Genomic DNA, 20,915 nt, shown 5'->3' on the forward strand with positions numbered 1-20,915 from the left:
TTGGGATGTCAAACAGTGTGGTTACTGCATTCCACATGAGTTTATTATTGTCTGCATTCATGAACTGGTTTTCTTCGACCTGTAGCGAACAAAACTTAACATTATTATCAAATTAAATAAGGTCTTTTTCATAAGATCCTCTCGTCTGCTATTCTCTACACGTTTTATGCTTCTAAAACGAAACATTAATCATCGTTATACATATAGTTTGCAAGCGAATCTTGACCATACAATTTAGTAACGTGATGGTATAGACCTTCCAGGGTCCTTAGGAAACCTAAAAAAAAAAAGACAGATGTGGTATCTCTTTCTTGTTGTTGCAATTTATTGCGCTACGCTACGCTCCCATTTGTAAAAGCTAGTGTACAAACCACAGTAAACAATCACTATTCGCCTTCGCTTTCACGATCGTGCCGAACTCAACACTTTTACTAACTGGCCGCTTGGCGCGCTGCTGGCGCGAAGTGTCGCGACTATACTCTCGATAACACTTTTGACCTGACGATGCTTAACTGTTCTCTCTTTAGCGTCTAGCAATGAGAAGTGCATTGGAATTACGAAAAGTGACGAGTTTTATTGTGCATAGTTGGACGAAGATGAGGTTACCTGTTATGTGGTTATGACGCAGGTGGACATAAAAAACCGTTTAATGGTTTTGTTTAATCTATATCAACACAATTCATACGCATAAGGTAGGCAGACCACGCTATGCGATTAATTCTCGTGGAAAAATAGATTCATTTTGAAGGTAGCAGCTAAAGTTTGGTATTGGTTTCGAAGGGAAGTTTACAGTATTTGTGTCTTGGTCTTAATTTCAGTTGGACGTTTAGCGCATTTGTATTTTCGTCTTGGTTTCGGTTTACCGTACTTGAAGCAGTCCGGACCCACCACGGCTAAGGACTTAATTTGTCATTTCGTTTTGTTTACAGTGGTGTAGTATTTTCAGTATTGTAGAAGAGAAAAATGCAATAAGTGGTTTACATAATAGGACATTGACTCCATATTTATGGCAAACATAAAACTGTTTTTATTGAATATTTACCATGCGTGGTCCCATGTATAGTATGATAAACATTGTGACACTGAAACATTATTAAACACACCCCCTTCAGTTTTCAGTTCATTTGCAACAAATTACGATTTTCAATTCTTATTCTTAAGAGTAGCATTGCTTTAAATATTGGTAAATCCATGATCGAGCAGTGACAATAATATGTAAAGGATAGATTTTTACTCAACATATAGTGCAGATGAATTGCAATCAGGGATAACAAAAGGGCTGCTAAACAAGTGACCTTTCAGTCAAAAGGCTTTCTTCTGAAGTGAATAACAACACCACACACACATTCACGTGAGTGAGTGCCACACGTGCATGACCACTGTCTCTGGACACGTGAGCGCTGAGGCCTTGGTGACTGACAATGTGCGTGTGAGTTGCGTATGCATGAATCTCTCTCTCTCTCGTTTAGCAGTCGTTTTGTTGTGCCTGTCTGCTACGTGATATGTCCATTATATGATGATTAGCAATGTATCCTTTCCATAATACTGTCATTGGTCCAAATATAATTTGTAGAATGTATGGTTAATTATATTGATTCAGATTGATGGCCAAAAGTAACAACCTGAGTGACACCATAAGTATGACTTAAGATTTTTAAAAAGCCTTCAAAATCTTGTAATGGATTTTATACTGGGGGAGCATGCAGGGACGAGGTAGAGATATGGTAGGGCAGCTAGGTACAGTTGGGAGTTTAGATGGAGTGCGGGGTGGAGAGGGGGGTGGGGGGGGGGGGAGGAAGTGGAAAAGAAGTTAAGACTGGGTGCATTGGTGGAATAGAGGGCTGTGTAGTGCTGGAACGTAAATGGGGAAGGGGATAGATCGGTTAGGACAATGACTAATGAAGGGTGAGGCCAGTAGGGGTGTGGGAATGTAGGATATATTGCAGGGAGAGTTCCCACCTACACAGTTCAGAAACGCTGGTGTTGGTGGGGAGGATCCAGGTGCTATGGGGCACCTGCATGGCACCGCCCTATACCAGCCTATTCATGGGCCATCTAGAGGAATCTTCCCTAAACACCCTGAATCCTAAACCCCTCATCCAGTTCAGATTCGTTGATGACACCTTCATGATGTTGGTTGAGGGTGAGGACACCCTATCCACATTCCTCCAGAACCGCAACGCCTTCTCCCCCATTTGCTTCACCTGGTTCTACTTAACCCACAAGCCACCTGCCTCGCTGTTGACCTCCACCTCGAAGATGGCTACATCAGTATGTCTGTCCATATCAAACCAACCAACTGCCAGTAATACCACCACTTTGACAGCTGCCACCCATTCCAAACTAAGAAGTCCCTTCCATACAGCCTAGCCACCCATGGCCATCGCATCTACAGTGATAAGTGGTCCCTCTCAAAATACACAGAGAGTGTCACTGAGACCTTACAGACCATAATTCTCCCCTGCCCCTCTCCATCTTCTACAAAAACAGATTTCCCTGACCTTGTCTTTTCAGTCATCCACCACCTCCCAAAGTACCACCATCTGGCTACAGAGGCGCATTCCCCTCATGTCTCAGCACCACCCAGGACTGGAGCAACTGCATTACATTCTCCGCCATGTTTTCGACTACTTCTCGTTATACCCCAAAATGATAAATATACTACCCACTACCCCTGCTCCCAACCTCTTGGCTCATATCCCCGTAATAGACCTAGATGCCAGACATGTCCCATACATCCTCCCACCATTACCTACTCCAGTCCAGTCACAAACATCACCTATCCCATCAAAGGCAGGGCTACCTGTGAAACTAGTCAGGTATTCTACAAGCTAAGCTGCAACCACTCCGCTGCATTCTATGTGGCCACTGACAAACTGCAGCAAAAAAACAATTGGACCACTCTGTTGCTGAGCAAGTCACCCAACATGGCATATTTCATTTCAGTGGCTACTTCACAGCCTGTGCCATCTGGATCCTTCCCACCAACACTGGGGCTTTTCTGAAATGTGCAGGTGGGAACTCGCCCTGCAATATATCCTATGTTCAAGTAACTCACCTGGCCTCAACCTCCATTAGGCATTGTTCTTGCCCATCTAACCCATTCCCTGTTTGCATTTCAGTACTACAAAGCCCTCTATTCTCTCCTTTTCCACTACCTCTCCCCCCCCCCCCTCCCCCCCTTTCTGCACTGCCCTCCATCTAACCTCCCGACTTCACCTAGCTGTGTACCCTCTCTCCATCTCGTCCCTATATGCTCCCGCATCAGCACTTTACTGTCTGCAACCCTTATCCTGATATCCCTCCCCCTCCCTGCCCCAGCTTCTTCCTTACCCCCACCAGTTGCCTCTCCCATCACACGCTGCTGTTATAATCTGGCTTCAGCTGCCAGAGACTGTGGTGTGTGTGTGTGTGTGTGTTTGTGTGTGAGTGAGTGAGTGAGTGATATCCATTTTTGGCAAAGGCCTTATTGGCCGAAAGCTTATTTTGTGACAGTCTTTTTGTTGTACATATCTGCAACTCAGTTTCTCCACTGTATGGTAAGTAACAACTATCCTTTTCATAATATTGTTGCGTTCCATCATGGATTTCCCATTGTTTGTTTAAATTTTTTGTTGTAGCTGACTTTACTTTGGAAATAATTGTACATTTCTAGCCAATTTGAGTGCTCTGTGCAGCGAGTAGGCTGTAAATACTGTGTTGTGATATTTTTGTTTAAGTTAATTAAGTCCAGGAATTTGGTTTACAGATATGAAGATAGCAGTAGAAGGTTGTGCGCATGGAGAATTAGAAAAAATTTATGAAGCAATTGAGCATCTACAGGAAAAAGAAAATGTGAAGATTGACCTCTTAATATGCTGTGGAGATTTTCAAGCTACAAGAAATGCTGAAGACTTGCAGTGCATGGCTGTGCCACGAAAGTATCAATCAATGTGTTCATTTTACAAGTAAGTTTGTAATGTGACTGCTGATGTCTTGGTATTGTAAGTGTCATTCAAATGAAACGTGGTCACTAGTGTAAAATAACGGTAATGATTTTATTAACTCAAAAATGTAATTATACACAATCCATATATACTCAAAAATAGTCACCAAAACTGTTGGCACCTTTATCCCATTGCAACACTAGCTGGTCGATTCCATCCTTGAAGAAGCTAGTAGGCTGCTGTCGGATCCAGGCCTGGACCCAGTCAAACACTTTGTCGTCCATTGCAAATCAATGTCCGCGAGTAACTTGTTTTAGAGGTCCAAACCTATGAAAATCACACGGTGAAAGGTCGGGACTGTACAATGGATGCTCCAGCAGTTTCCCACCAAAACTGCTCCAATGTCGTCTTCACTGCATTGGGCGCGTGTGGGTGGACATTATCAAGCAGGAGGATGACGCCATTGGACAACATGCTTTGGTATTTTGACTTGATGGCTCTTCTAAGATTCTGTAAAGTGGCTTGATAATGATGGGCATTGATGGTGGTTCCCTGTTTCAGGAACTCGACAAGCAGTGTGCCCTTGCGGCCAAAAAAGGTGGACATCATGACCTTACCAGAATTGGTGTGCACAGCCTTTGATTTCTATGTAGGTGATGAAGTCGCATGTTTCCACTGCTTGCTGTGACACTTCATTTCTGGTTCAAAATGGTGACACCATGTTTTGTCACCTGTGGCAACATGGGACATAAAGCCGTATTCCCTCTCACGATAATGTTGCAGATGACTCAGACAGTGCCATTCGAGTATTGCGCTGTTCAGTGGTCAGCTGGTGGGGAACCCACTGTGCACAGATTTTTCAAAAGTTCAAGTATTGATGCATTATGGTGTGGGCGGTGCCCAGGCTAGTACCCAGTAACTGACCGATCTCGTCCACAGTGATTCTGCGGTTGTCTGAGACTAAAGCATTCACTTCCGCAACCATGGTGTGATGACACGATGAGCCTTTCCCGGACAAGCATCATCTTCCAGTGACTTGCGCCTCTCAAGGAATCGTTTGCGCCATTCCACAACACTTGAACGACTCAGACACTACTTACTATACACAGCCTTCATCTGTCGATAAATTTCACAGCCTCCAACTCTCGCTGCCACCAAAAATCGAATCTCTCCTTGTTGTTCCTGCTTACTCGCCTGCATGTTTGGTGGTAGACGACAACTTGTGTGACCACCTTCCCTGTGGCGTTAGACCGCACTGGTGCTATGCAACATCAAACAGTGCGCACGCATCAGTCTCTCTACCAATAGATGGTGGCACCATACCCAAAATTACGTGGTGTCATCATACGTGTGAGGTAAAGGTAGACACACTGACCAGGTTTTGTTTGAATGAACTCATATATAATACATTTGCTGTAGCATTCCTACCATGGAATTTTCATTTCACCTCTGGTGATTTTCAAGGGACAGTGCCATCTGGAATCAAAAATTTGTTAACTTTCACATTTCCTCTGCGTAGGGCCTAAATATGCTCAGCCCAGGCAGCTCAGCGACAATTTGTCACATGCAAGTGTGACAAATCCAGGTTTTGTGTCACAGCTAGACACAGACCAAAGGTGACCCTGACAGTCAATGTGGACTTGGCACAGCTGTTTTGCATGTCAGTCACCTAATTTGAATTTGTATACATTGCTACAATAATACCTGTTCTGCAGCTCTGTAGACAAGTTGTATCCAGTTGCATGGCTTCCATATCATTAGCAGCATTTTGTGCATCACAGTTGAAAACTGGCGACAACAATATGAGCTATCTTTCACTATACAAAGTTTACGCAAGTCATTGCCAGAAACTAAGTTCAGCACTAAGTTTGTGGCTGAAAACATAGCAGGAACAAATCTTAAGACTGGAAGTAAAGTGAACTCTAAACAGAACCAAAGAACAAATTCATTAATGTGTTAAACACAAGGCACAATGATAATTGCAATTTAGAGTCCTGATCAGAAAATGAGGTAGCTGTTGTATTTTGGGGTTGGCGAACAGAACAGATTTGAGGAGGCAGTTAAACTTCTGAGCCGGTCATCTACTTCTAATAGCGAACAAATGACTCTACATATGAGAAGAGTTTGCCATGACCTCTGGAGTTGTGGCTGTTGTTGCAAACATAAATATCTGGTAAACAGATATTCGCCAATTCTGCGAATTAGTTTCCATATTGCTGGATTTGTGAGGTATTGGTTTCCATATTGCTGGTGTTATGGGGTAATCGGTCCCTTCTCCATATAGTCAGCCAGTATGGACGGGAGAGCTCCTAATGGGCTACGTCTCACGTAGTGGGGACGGTTGTATCTGTGCTGTGGAGGGGTGGGGGCAAGGATCCTCGATGGGTAATATTGTTTAGCTGTTGTGGCCAGTGTTGATTTTGATGCCCCATGAGTTACTCTTGTCTGGCTACTACTTCAAACAGTTTGTGCTTCCCTGCAACCAGTGATGATCCCTTAAGTCCACACTAGTGTATGGTCATATGTAGGAGCCCAATCTAGGGAGTCCATATGGTAGTATGGACTACCATATGGTATGTGGTAAATGGCGTGAGGGGATTGGCTTGCTGGGATGGGTGCAGGAGATCACCCTTGCACCGTCTTGGCTGGACTGTGGTGGCGTGTGGAGGTGGATTGAAAACATACCGAAGGTCTAAAGATATCAGGGCTTCCTTAGAGTCACTTAACTGTTACCTTGTTCATTTAGGTGTTGGAACATTGACTAACTTCTCTGCTAATGTGAATATAATAGAGGGAAACATTCCACATGGGAAAAATATATCTAAAAACAAAGATGATGTGACTTACCCTGTACTTCCGCCTCGACTGACATCTCTGCCCAAACTCTTTGCCTTTACAAATGTCTGCTTGTGTCTGTGTATGTGCGCGATTGTATACCTGTCCTTCCTTTTTTCCCCCTAAGGTAAGTCTTTCCGCTTCCGGGATTGGAATGACTCCTTACCCTCTCCCTTAAAACCCACATCCTTTCGTCTTTCCCTCTCCTTTCCTCTTTCCTGATGAAGCAGCCGTTGGTTGCGAAAGCTTGAATTTTGTGTGTATGTTTGTGTGTCTATTGATATGCCAGCACTTTCGTTTGGTAAGTCACATCATCTTTGTTTTTAGATATATTTTTCTCTGCTAATGTGTTTGATGTAGGATGAGGAGCAGTGGTAAGCTCCCATAATAGTAATTTCTCAAAAAACAGTGCTCATCATGGTAATTGTTGCTGTATATTATCTAGTAAGTTCAATTTGGATTCCGTAGAAATGTTGAAACATGAGAGCCAATTCTCACCTTATGACTTATCTTAGAAGATAGATTCAGGAAAGGTAGACCAGGGTGTATACGGCCCGGGACAACCAGGAGATCTGTGAAAAGCCCGGGAATTTTTTCAACCGGGAAAAATGTGGGAATTTTTTAGAATTCCAGGAGTTTTTCATTGTTTCAGTTTCCTGTTAAATTTTTGTAGTTTTGACTGGTAAGAACCGATACTCTAACAAAGGATATTACTGTATTCTGCTATGCAGAATAATACTTCAACAATAAAACATAAACAAGAGAAAGAAATGAAAATAACTTAAATTGCAAAGGAGATGCTCCGTATACGACAACACACACAGTGCTCATCCAAGCATTTGCTGACAGAAAAATGTGTCAAAGGCTTTAGGAAGACTATAGTTGAGTTGTGTTTGAGTAGTTTTGGTCTATAATTATTCATATGATTTTGAAACTCATCCATCTTGGGTTTTGAACACATTTTAAGTTTATTTCTGATTGAATCTGAAGTTGATTTTGAATGTGTGCATAGTGTATGTGATGTCTCTGTCAGGAGAATCCTCCTCACATCTAGAAATAAACTTTCCGCAGACAAAAGGAGACGGGGCTATATGAACTGAGCGGAGTAAAGCTGATCGGATGAATGTCAATCGCTGTCTGATTGTATGGTTGATTGGGTTTGCGAATGATCAACGTTGTTATAATTACTAGCGAAATCTATAGACTCAGACTACCAGAACGGAAATAAACGACTAACAGGTGAGAAAGATTACATATTATCTTCTTGGTGTGTCCAAGAAAATGAAATATTGACAGAAAATTTTTGGCCAGATCGCTACACTAATAAGGACCAGTTGTAAAGTCCCCGGCTAGCAACCGCTTAAGTTCTATTCTGGAAGTAACACGGAAAACGTGTTGTACGAACATGTAACAATGCCTAACCAGTGAATAATCGCGGGATAACTAAACCTGTGGTTCTGGCAGGGTTAGTGAAGTTAATAGGCCAACAAGTTTTGGCAATGGCAGGAATAGCTACAGAATTGGTGATGATGAGATTGCTTGTTGGAACGAGGAAGGAGAAGAAACGGGGACATCACACAAATTATGAAAGAATAATACAATTCCAAATTTATATAAAAATTTCTCAATACTACTTATCTATCTCATGCTTGAGAAACTGGTGCGTATGAATGAAATGTGAAACTATTTCCTAGCGTAAAGCTTTTCGCTTGTAGTAGGCCTAATAGGCATTTGATATTGGTGATATTGGTACTTCGTCATTTGTATTCTGTCGTGTTATAAAAATGACCATTTGTGCCAAAACAGTCTCGTTTATTTGGTGTGTGTTAATAAACTGCTGCAATATGAAAAAGGGCCTATTTTGTTTTATTTAGCAGACAGTGACGAAATAGATGTAATCAGATCGAGAAACCACACCAGTCTTGGGTATTATTTGTATTAGCAGCTTTTTCAGTATTAGATAAAGACATTTCGATTTTTCATGTAGCAAACCATTTGACGAACTTTGATGAGGTAATAGATTCTTTCCCAGAAAGGAAAGCACTCCATGTAAGGCTGTAGCAAGATTAGAGAGAAAAAAATGCTAGGAGCTAAGGATTGAAGAAATGTGTACTTTCTTGCTTGTCTCTTCTCTTTATTGGTTTTATGTATCCTATATTTAATATTATGTCACACAAAACAGCAAGTTATTAGCTAACAGGCAATAAAGAGTGCAAATTTTCTGAAGACCTCTTAGTTCTCCCAATTTGAAATAATCCCATTCACTATTAATTGCGAGATTTTTAAAAAAGAGGGGCAGGCTGTCAAACTGGCCAACTGGGAGCAGGAGAGGCACCACAGGACATTTCAATTTCCTCTGTCCTGAATATAGTTTGATGGCATCCATTACAAAATATACACGTTTCAATTCCACAGAGTGAAATAAAGTGTTTGTGCGATAGAAGAATGCTGTATGAAGAGGCTTGGCACTGCACTTTGGCACACTTAAGACGAAATAACATCTCTTACTGCATTTCCTTTAACACATATGTGTTATGTTTCAGACTTTTCAGAAAGATGTGCACTACAAGTTGAACATATTTTTGAAAATTTGATTTTTTTTTTTAAAGTATTGACCTAGTTACCAAATATCGTGGAACCGGGGCTGATGTGCAAAGCAGTCTTGAGTTGTAGTGGGTCGTCTCCACGTGACCCGTGTTTACATTTAGTGATTTTGCTGTTTCCCCTTTGTTTACTCTCACGTCAAATGAAAACAAAACCTATATCTGTGGCTGGGAGCTATCAAGTGAATTAAAATACATTCGTATAATTACGGAAGGCTAAAATATGTTATTAGTTTCAGATTTTATTTTATATCTGCCTTTCTGACAGTCAAGCATTAATCACCTTGCAGAACAATGAAGTTAATTTTGTCTGTTTGCTAAAGAAATTTGACTTTTATTAACCTTTTCCACAGAGGCAGTCAATGTATTTGAAACGAATTGTTTAATTCCACAGTAATGGCTAGTTTCAACTGTTCACTGCATTTCAAGTGTACATTTTCATCTTCTAGCACATATGGCATTATGCCATTATAAAGAACCGAACATGATATAATACAGTCCTGAAAACCACACTCAAAAGCTTAATATCAGGGCGAGGTCTATGTCATTGGGAATCTGGACATATGAATGTGCACTTTAAGTATGCACTTTAAATGTGCATGTTTTAGTATGGTTCATGAAGTTCTGATGCTCTTGCAGTAGCCTCTGATCTCTTGTTTCGTTTATGACGTAATGTATGATCTTCCAGTGTTTTATGTACGTACATACGGGCTTCCTACGTCATGGTAGCTGCGCAAGCACTGTGTCGCCTGTTATCTGCACTCTCTGGCAACTGCTGAAACGAACCTATTTCTAACAAGTCGCGAGAAAATATTGCAAATGATGGTTTGAAAAGTGTTACTTTCAAAGTAAATATCCTTTTACGTAAGTTGAACTGTGTGCAAGAATGTACCACGAATTTCTTAAATCACAGAGCATTTGACTCTCATTTAAATATCAACGCTTTGGTGATGAGCCATTTACAAGAATTTCGAGCCCTGAAGGTCAGACGTTTAACATTATTAAAAATTTTACTGGCACATTTGTGTGATATATCTTAAAGTGTAACACGTGCAAAAAAGATTAACATTATATGTGAAAGCGTAGCTTTTCTTGCAGCTTGTTAGCCTTAAAGACCAATATTATACTTGAAAGCTTTGCTTTTCTGTAGTAACACTATGTATATTAATTTAAACTATTAACTTTCCCTTTTTGTGTGTTCGTGCTACTTGACAGTGATGTTACTGTTGGCTGACTACATCACGTGTCCTATGCTCTGAGTATCTGCTGTCATCAGCTGGCGAGATCATGTGACATGAGCTATGACTGGCTTACAAAGCACTCTCGATTTCAATGTTTTGGAAAGTAACATGCAGTGTTCGGTGGAATTCCAATGTATACTTCTGTAAAATGAAAATGCACAGCGTACATGTTGCTGCACATCAAAGATATTTCCAAACGTGTCTTTTCCCGTGAGTTTCGTTTTATAAAGTGCCGGGAAATTCTACGCCCATGTATAAAACCATAACCATTCAAAGGATTGATAAGTTTTGCTGTTCCAATGGAAAATATACTGTCACTTAACATGGAAAAAGTGTTTTCACCCGGGAGAAAGTGTATTTTTAACTGGGAAATCTGTGAAATATCCGGGAATGTTTTTTCCTTGTCTGCGTACACACCCTTTAAATGTACGTTTCTAGCATTTGTGGACTTAGTGAAAGCTATGGACAATGTTGACTGGAATACTCTTTTAAATTCTGAAGGTGGCAGGGGTCAAATAGAGGGAGCGAAAGGCTATTTACAATTTGTGCAGGGACCAGATGGCAGTTACAAGAGTTGAGGGGCATGAAAGGGAGCAGTGGTTGGGAAGGGAGTGAGACAGAGTTGTAGCCTATTCCCAATGTTATTCAATCTGTATATTGAGCAGACAGTAAAAGAAACAAAAGAAAAATTAGAGTAGGAATTGAAGTCCACATAGAAGAAATAAAAACTTTGATGTTTGCCAGTGACATTGTAATTCTACCAGAGACAGCAAAGGACCTGGAAGAGAAGTTCAATGGAATGGACAGTATCTGGAAAGGAGGATATAAGATGAACATCAACGAAAGCAATACGAGGATAATGGAATGTAGTCGAATTAAATCAGGTGATGCCGAGGGAATTAGGTTAGGAAATGACAGAGTAGTAGATGAGTTTTCCTATTTGATGGTCAAAGTAGAGGGGATATAAAATGTAGACTGGCAGTGGCAAGGAAAGTGTTTCTGAAAAAGAGAAATTTGTTAACATCGAGTATAGATTTAAGTGTCAGGAAATCTAGTCTGAAAGTGTTTGTATGGAGTGTAGCCATCTATGGAAGTGAAAAATAGATAATAAATAGTTTAGATAAGAAGAGAATAGAGGCTCTCAAAATATGGTGCTACAGAAGAATGCTGAAGAGTATATGGATAGATCATGTAACTAATGAGGAGGTACTGAATAGAATTGGAGAGAAGAGGAATTTGTGGCACAACTTGACTAGAAGAAGGGACTGGTTGGTAGGACATGTTCTGAGGCATCAAGGAATCACAAATTTAGTATTGGAAGACAGTGTGGAGGGTAAAAATTGTTGGGAGAGACCAAGAGATGAATACACTAAGCAGATTCAGGAGGATGTAGGTTGCATTGGGTACTTCAAGATGAAGCAGCTTGCACAGGATAGGGTAGCATGGAGAGCTGCATCTAACCAGTCTCTGGACTGAAGACCACAACAACAAGTTCGCTTGTGTGGCCAAAAGGCAAAATTAATGGCTTGATGTCTGTGACCAGGTGGAATTTTGTTCTGTATAAAAACAAGAAATTTTTAGATACAGAAAATAATAGCCTGTGCTTCCTTTCCTTTGTGATTATGGTTAACTGTCCTAATCCAAGGACACTATAATTTACTGCTCAAACAGTACACACACATGGTAAGCGAAAGAACTTGCCCCCCTTCTAACAGCCGTGTACCGCAAGTCTCTAGAGGAACGGAGGGTTCCAAATGATTGGAAAAGAGCACAGGTAGTCCCAGTCTTCAAGAAGGGTCGTCGAGCAGATGCGCAAAACTATAGACCTATATCTCTGACGTCGATCTGTTGTAGAATTTTAGAACATGTTTTTTGCTCGAGTATCATGTCGTTTTTGGAAACCCAGAATCTACTATGTAGGAATCAACATGGATTCCGGAAACAGCGATCGTGTGAGACCCATCTCGCTTTATTTGTTCATGAGACCCAGAAGGTATTAGATACAGGCTCCCAGGTAGATGCTATTTTTCTTGACTTCCGGAAGGCGTTCGATACAGTTCCGCACTGTCGCCTGATAAACAAAGTAAGAGCCTACGGAATATCAGACCAGCTGTGTGGCTGGATTGAAGAGTTTTTAGCAAATAGAACACAACATGTTGTTATCAATGGAGAGACGTCTACAGACGTTAAAGTAACCTCTGGCGTGCCACAGGGGAGTGTTATGGGACCATTGCTTTTCACAATATATATAAATGACCTAGTAGATAGTCTCGGAAGTTCCATGCGGCTTTTCGCGGATGATGCTGTAGTATACAGAGAAGTTGCAGCATTAGAAAATTGTAGCGAAATGCAGGAAGATCTGCAGTGGATAGGCACTTGGTGCAGGGAGTGGCAACTGTCCCTTAACATAGACAAATGCAATGTATTGCGAATACATAGAAAGAAGGATCCTTTATTGTATGATTATATGATAGCGGAACAAACACTGGTAGCAGTTACTTCTGTAAAATATCTGGGAGTATGCGTGCGGAACGATTTGAAGTGGAATGATCATATAAAATTAATTGTTGGTAAGGCGGGTACCAGGTTGAGATTCATTGGGAGAGTGCTTAGAAAATGTAGTCCATCAACAAAGGAGGTGGCTTACAAAACACTCGTTCGACCTATACTTGAGTATTGCTCATCAGTGTGGGATCCGTACCAGATCGGTTTGACGGAGGAGATAGAGAAGATCCAAAGAAGAGCGGTGCGTTTCGTCACAGGGTTATTTGGTAACCGTGATAGCGTTACGGAGATGTTTAATAAACTCAAGTGGCAGACTCTGCAAGAGAGGCGCTCTGCATCGCGGTGTAGCTTGCTCGCCAGGTTTCGAGAGGGTGCGTTTCTGGATGAGGTATCGAATATATTGCTTCCCCCTACTTATACCTCCCGAGGAGATCACGAATGTAAAATTAGAGAGATTAGAGCGCGCACGGAGGCTTTCAGACAGTCGTTCTTCCCGCGAGCCATACGCGACTGGAACAGGAAAGGGAGGTAATGACAGTGGCACGTAAAGTGCCCTCCGCCACACACTGTTGGGTGGCTTGCGGAGTATAGATGTAGATGTAGAATACAAAGTACAATTAGCAATACCGAAGAGGCTGGTGGAGCCTTGCACTGTGGTCTGTATAGACATTAGTTCCAACAGGGGCTGTCATATTATCAGGCCAGGTGACCTCTAGTGGCTAAATCAAACAAAAACTTCATGCACCAACTATTAAGCAGCACACATATAAAATTTGTAGTTACAGCACTCCTCTTCCTTTGTGAAGAAATGAGCACTATGCCCACTTCCATTTTTTCCGTGGTTGACTTAGGTTGTTGAGTCATGTGATGTGCTGCTTCGGGTGTGTAGGGTCAGAAGGGGTACTCGCATGGACAGGGTTGGTTCCTGCCCCCTATGAGAAGCCACACGGTCGGACAGGTGATACTGGCACATCTTCCATTTCCACATATGAGTCCGAACCCAGGGAAGGAGGTGGCAGTGTGACAGGCAGCCCCAGCTCCGATGGATGCAGTAACAGTGGAGGCATTGGCTGAGACACTGACTGCGGGAGCCGAGGTCTGGCCAAGCCCTCGACAGCTGAAGTGGGCTCCCACACCATAGGAGACAGCTGTGGAAACGTCAGCAACAGCGGTGGAGAAGGTGAAGGCACGGGCCACAATGTAGGAGGCAGATGGGCTGGCAGAGGTTGTGAGGGTGCCAGAGGCACACCCAAGGTGCAGCTGCTCATGTGAGGTCATAGCTGGGCGGCGTGTCATGATGTGTTTGCTCCCCTCAGCCAAGCAGATGACGCAGAAGTGTTAGCCACAAGTGCTTCCAATTCTGGACTGTTGTCAGACGAGTGGCGGACCACTGAAACGTTAATCCCTTTTCTCCAGTTATGATTGAAAGGATATGATATCTGTGCAGCATTTGGCATAAATTTTCCATAGTGCTTTATCTGGGGCACAGGGAGATTATCCATTGTTTCAGTGTCATGTATGTGATACCATCTTTGCTTAGTATGCGGCTGAGGTACTGAATACTTCATTGAAAAAACTTCACTAAAAATTTTGAATTTGATCCAAAAACTCAATCTGTTATATAGCTGTTAAATTTTTTACGGTTTTGCTTCATGGGAGAAATGATAACTATAGTCTAAATAATTTGTTGTGTGTGGTATCCTGTAGATAAGCTGCTTGTGTTTCTGAAATATTGTGGGCAGCACTTGCAACTGCAAACTGGTACAGAATGAGATTTTCACTCTGCAGCGGAGTGTGCGCTGATGTGAAACTTCCTGGCAGATTAAAACTGTGTGCCCGACCGAGTCTCGAACTTGGGACCTTTGCCTTTTGCAGGCAAGTGCTCTACCATCTGAGCTACCGAAGCACGACTCACGCCCAGTACTCACAGCTTTACTTCTGCCAGTATCTCGTCTCCTACCTTCCAAACTTTACAGAAGTTCTCCTGCGAACCTTGCAGAACTAGCACTCCTGAAAGAAAGGATACTGCGGAGACATGGCTTAGCCACAGCCTGGGGGATGTTTCCAGAATGAGATTTTCACTCTGCAGCGGAGTGTGTGCTGATATGAAACTTCCTGGCAGATTAAAACTGTGTGCCCGACCGAGACTCGAACTCGGGACCTTTGCTTTCGCGGGCAAGTGCTGTGCCATCTGAGCTACCGAAGCACGACTCATGCCCGGTACTCACAGCTTTACTTCTGTCAGTATCTCGTCTCCAGTCAGGTCATAGCTTTGAGTGGTGCTTTGGTATTGGCTAGTAACACCAGCATGATGTGCAGTAATATTGCACCTTTTCATGGGCTGTGGTCAACTTTGACAGATCGTGGCCACATGCTCACATGTATTGCAAGCAATGAATGTAGCTTTGTGATGTGGGTAGTTAAGTTGCTTGTCATTGCTGAAACATGTAGAACAGGATTTTCTCTTCTTTTTTTTTTTCACTATACTTTTTGAACTTTGATGTCTGCGGTACCACCACCATTACTGCAGCTACTGCTTCTGGAATTTTTATCTACTCTCCGTGTTATTTTTGCTTGAGTCGACATTGAGTTCGAATTGCACCTTTGAGTGATGGTGCCATGGAACCTACAGATTATGATGATGATGATAATAATGATGGATATGTTGTCCTGTAATCAGTTGAGTTTAACTATGAATTTGGTGCTGCTGCCGCCATCGTTTGATAAACTTTAAGTGTGGAATGCACTAACATCATGCTAGAGATTGACTTCCTCTTGGTGTGATACAAATTAGGCTGGGTGTGGAAATCAATACTGATTTTAGATCACTGACCAAAAATGCAGTAGGGAGGGACCATTCTGCCTGATGGTAATGTGAGCTCAAATCACAACCATAGGACAAAGCCAGGATCCTCTTAAACTCAACACATACAATCTAATTTTAGATTGATAAAAGTGAGGGAACTATTGTATTTTACAATCAACATACAATGACTTCAACAGCAAGAAGCGAACTATCAACCCAGCTGGTGGGCCAAGTATTTATTTCCTGTGGCAGACCAATGGACTCGTGTGACATGTAAGCCATGACCTCAAGAATCTCAACTGCCACAAGCAATACTATCTGCTATACAGATACTAAGTGCACACTTCAACTCAGCCTCTGTTACAGAGGGTGCTGGGAAAAGCTTGCAATCTGCTCATTGCCATTGGCTGCTGGGACAAGTTCTGCCTTGTTCTCCCAAAGCAGCTAGCTTATAGTTTGTAAAAGAAACAAACGTGTAATGGGTCAGTGTGTACAGAAGTGACAGGAAATTTATGATGAGCTGCTGGCAGGATCAGATAAATCACCTTGGCTATTTTTCTGAATAATAATAATAATAGTGAGCGCTGCACGCAACACCTCACATGACTCAACACTATTTTCGCAATGGCTATTATTGCTGTGGTGTACAATGTTATGTGCCTAATGTTAGCAATGAGCATAAACATTCCATAGGGGGGTATGATGTCAGCTTTGACAATGTGCATGAACATTTCCAGAGTGGCATGAAGTCAGCTGACTTTCTCCATTCAGAGTGGGGTCAGGTTAAAGTGTGTGATTAATATTATTGCCACCCCTACTTGAGTTAGTCTCTGTCTCTCTGTCTTGGTGGATATTAGACAGATCTACTGAACTTGCTACTCATCTGAATGGTCTGTCTGCTGTTATCATAAAATTAGTACATGGTTCAGTGAGAGTAGTGTGTATTTTTGAATATGAAGTGCACTTGCTTTAGTTGGAGTTCAGTGTCTGGTTGCCACCATGGTAATTGGAGACTTATAATGATCTATTTAATGACTTGTCCTGTCACTTTGCTTGAAGTTGGTTAAGAAAAAAGTTGGAAGATCTAATTTAGGATAGCGAGAGATTAAAACTCTGCCCCATACTAACCCTTCCCTCCGGTTTTCTGACCATGAGTACATTGGCTACTGTTACAGCCAGTGTGTAAGAGCTACGCAGCATTTGGAAATGTGATCAAGCTGTTTATAAAGACTTAATGCAATATACATTAATGTAAATTTGCTCAGACAGCCATGCTGTGCATAGATCATCTCGTAACAGTAAATGGCATTTAGTTTTATTTTTTATTCCTTCTGTTATGCTGATTTTGTTGTATGTACAGCACTCCAAATTCTAGCCATAACACATCAGTTGTATTATAGAAATAACTTTATTACTGTTAAACACTGAGAGAAATTACAGAGCATGTAAATATGATCTCTGCAACGTAATTATTTTTGTGTCTTGTATTACACAAATAATAGCCTTGAATACAATGACTAAAATAAGCTTACCTTCAGAAGCTACAGTTCCCAATACTGTCAGTAGAAACACTTAAAGTAGAGATCAATATACCCTACTTTTTGGGTCAGTACAAAACTTTCCCAGTGAGCAAAGAGGCATTGATAGGGGAAGGCTAGAAAGGAAAGGAAAGGAAAGGAAAGGGGGAAGGGTAACAAGTTTCTCAAATCCTAGCGTAAGATGGACCCACTCATTATGAGGAAGTGACCATGTACATGTGATGTGTTTGAACGTGAGTTTTCTGCTTCTGAAGAACAACTTCATCTGAAAGCTGAAATATTTTTGGCATTCTTTCTCGTTGTGCCTCATCTGTGGCGCAACACCTCCCCTATGTGGTGAATGGCGATCTATCCTTTCCATATTGTTGTTAAAACAAAAATAAGAACATTTAGGTAGGGGGAAAATGGAAATTAGTATGTTGCAAAGGGCAAGAAGGGGACACAAGGTCCCAACAGGTGGTGTGGGGAGGATATGTAAGACATGATACCATTTCAGTGCTTGAGTTGTGAAAGTTTTAGATAGACTAATCTGGTGAGGTGAGAGTGTTGTCCCGTACTTACCTTCAGGAGATGTGTAGTGCTGCTCATAAACACAAATAAAAGTAAAAGTGATACACTGGGACAGTTGGGGAAGGTTTATTCATCTGTCCTCCCTGAGGAGAAATAGATAATGTGCCACCTATAAGTGTTTCTATCGGCAGTATTACACATTTTGCCTCTTGAAGATTGGTATTGGTCAGGAATTCTGTCTTATAAATTATTATTATTGGTTGAATTTTTCTTTGATATGAGTAATCTGTTGAGGCATTAAAGGCCTAAATAATGCTCTTTTGATGTATAGCAACAGTCTTGCCAAATGTTTGAAATTGCTCTCATATTGTTTGCCACGTGATGTATGTTAAGTGCATTACTTTCTAAAGGGGGACGACCTACCATCAGATTGACTGAATGTGTGCATGAACATAGAAAACTATCTTGAGAACATCTGGTACCCAGTTCCTGAGTATGTCCCCAATTGTGACTCGAGAGACCTGAATACCTATTATTCTAACCCCCCCCCCCCCCTTTCCCTGCCCATCTGCTCCTTCCCCCTCTATCCATCTAATCCTCCCTCCTCTAAGTCAGTCTCCTCCTCCTTCTCTTCCTTCTCTCTCTCTCTCTCTCTCTCTCTCTCTCTCTCTCTCTCTCTCTCTGCCTCTGCCCATCTCTCTTTCTGCCTCTGCCCATCTCTCTTTCTGCCTCTGCCCATCTCTCTTTCTGCCTCTGCCCATCTCTCTTTTTGCCTCTGCCCATCTCTCTCTCTCTGCCTGTCTCTCTCTCTTTCTCTCTGCCTGTCTCTCTCTCTCTTTCTCTCTGCCTGTCTCTCTCTCTCTTTCTCTCTGCCTGTCTCTCTCTCTTTCTCTCTGCCTGTCTCTCTCTCTCTTTCTCTCTGCCTGTCTCTCTCTCTCTTTCTCTCTGCCTGTCTCTCTCTCTCTTTCTCTCTGCCTGTCTCTCTCTCTCTTTCTCTCTGCCTGTCTCTCTCTCTCTTTCTCTCTGCCTGTCTCTTTCTCTCTGCCTGTCTCTTTCTCTCTGCCTGTCTCTTTCTCTTTCTCTCTGCCTGTCTCTTTCTCTTTCTCTCTGCCTGTCTCTTTCTCTTTCTCTCTGCCTGTCTCTTTCTCTTTCTCTCTGCCTTTCTCTTTCTCTCTGCCTGTCTCTTTCTCTCTGCCTGTCTCTTTCTCTCTGCCTGTCTCTTTCTCTCTGCCTGTCTCTTTCTCTCTGCCTGTCTCTTTCTCTCTGCCTGTCTCTTTCTCTCTGCCTGTCTCTTTCTCTCTGCCTGTCTCTTTCTCTCTGCCTGTCTCTTTCTCTCTGCCTGTCTCTTTCTCTCTGCCTGTCTCTTTCTCTCTGCCTGTCTCTTTCTCTCTGCCTGTCTCTTTCTCTCTGCCTGTCTCTTTCTCTCTGCCTGTCTCTTTCTCTCTGCCTGTCTCTTTCTCTCTGCCTGTCTCTTTCTCTCTGCCTGTCTCTTTCTCTCTGCCTGTCTCTTTCTCTCTGCCTGTCTCTTTCTCTCTGCCTGTCTCTTTCTCTCTGCCTGTCTCTTTCTCTCTGCCTGTCTCTTTCTCTCTGCCTGTCTCTTTCTCTCTGCCTGTCTCTTTCTCTCTGCCTGTCTCTTTCTCTTTCTCTCTGCCTGTCTCTTTCTCTTTCTCTCTGCCTGTCTCTTTCTCTTTCTCTCTGCCTGTCTCTTTCTCTCTGCCTGTCTCTTTCTCTCTGCCTGTCTCTTTCTCTCTGCCTGTCTCTTTCTCTTTCTCTCTGCCTGTCTCTTTCTCTTTCTCTCTGCCTGTCTCTTTCTCTTTCTCTCTGCCTGTCTCTTTCTCTTTCTCTCTGCCTGTCTCTTTCTCTTTCTCTCTGCCTGTCTCTTTCTCTTTCTCTCTGCCTGTCTCTTTCTCTTTCTCTCTGCCTGTCTCTTTCTCTTTCTCTCTGCCTGTCTCTTTCTCTTTCTCTCTGCCTGTCTCTTTCTCTTTCTCTCTGCCTGTCTCTTTCTCTTTCTCTCTGCCTGTCTCTTTCTCTTTCTCTCTGCCTGTCTCTTTCTCTCTGCCTGTCTCTTTCTCTTTCTCTCTGCCTGTCTCTTTCTCTTTCTCTCTGCCTTTCTCTTTCTCTCTGCCTGTCTCTTTCTCTTTCTCTCTGCCTGTCTCTTTCTCTTTCTCTCTGCCTGTCTCTTTCTCTTTCTCTCTGCCTGTCTCTTTCTCTTTCTCTCTGCCTGTCTCTTTCTCTTTCTCTCTGCCTGTCTCTTTCTCTTTCTCTCTGCCTGTCTCTCTCTCTCTTTCTCTCTGCCTGTCTCTCTCTCTCTTTCTCTCTGCCTGTCTCTCTCTCTCTTTCTCTCTGCCTGTCTCTCTCTCTCTTTCTCTCTGCCTCTCTCTTTCTCTCTGCCTCTCTCTTTCTCTCTGCCTCTCTCTTTCTCTCTGCCTGTCTCTTTCTCTCTGCCTGTCTCTTTCTCTCTGCCTGTCTCTTTCTCTCTGCCTGTCTCTTTCTCTCTGCCTGTCTCTTTCTCTCTGCCTGTCTCTTTCTCTCTGCCTGTCTCTTTCTCTCTGCCTGTCTCTTTCTCTCTGCCTGTCTCTTTCTCTCTGCCTGTCTCTTTCTCTCTGCCTGTCTCTTTCTCTCTGCCTGTCTCTTTCTCTCTGCCTGTCTCTTTCTCTCTGCCTGTCTCTTTCTCTCTGCCTGTCTCTTTCTCTCTGCCTGTCTCTTTCTCTCTGCCTGTCTCTTTCTCTCTGCCTGTCTCTTTCTCTCTGCCTGTCTCTTTCTCTCTGCCTGTCTCTTTCTCTTTCTCTCTGCCTGTCACTTTCTCTTTCTCTCTGCCTGTCTCTTTCTCTTTCTCTCTGCCTGTCTCTTTCTCTTTCTCTCTGCCTGTCTCTTTCTCTTTCTCTCTGCCTGTCTCTTTCTCTCTGCCTGTCTCTTTCTCTTTCTCTCTGCCTGTCTCTTTCTCTTTCTCT

The 20,915-nt window shown here is 42.5% G+C and overlaps 1 protein-coding gene across 1 annotated transcript in view; it reads left to right on the forward strand.

Moving 5' to 3' along the window:
* Positions 1-534: 534 nt before the first annotated feature.
* Positions 535-20,915, forward strand: part of LOC124605487 (lariat debranching enzyme) — an 89,565-nt gene continuing 69,184 nt past the window's right edge. The window contains exons 1-2 of the mRNA XM_047137211.1: positions 535-692; positions 3,749-3,947. Of these exons, the coding sequence (XP_046993167.1) occupies positions 3,751-3,947 (197 nt within the window). The 5' untranslated portion in view covers positions 535-692; positions 3,749-3,750. The remainder of the gene's footprint in view (positions 693-3,748; positions 3,948-20,915) is intronic.

Source organism: Schistocerca americana, chromosome 3 (genome assembly GCF_021461395.2).
Source record: "Schistocerca americana isolate TAMUIC-IGC-003095 chromosome 3, iqSchAmer2.1, whole genome shotgun sequence".
NCBI classification, from domain to species: domain Eukaryota; kingdom Metazoa; phylum Arthropoda; class Insecta; order Orthoptera; family Acrididae; genus Schistocerca; species Schistocerca americana.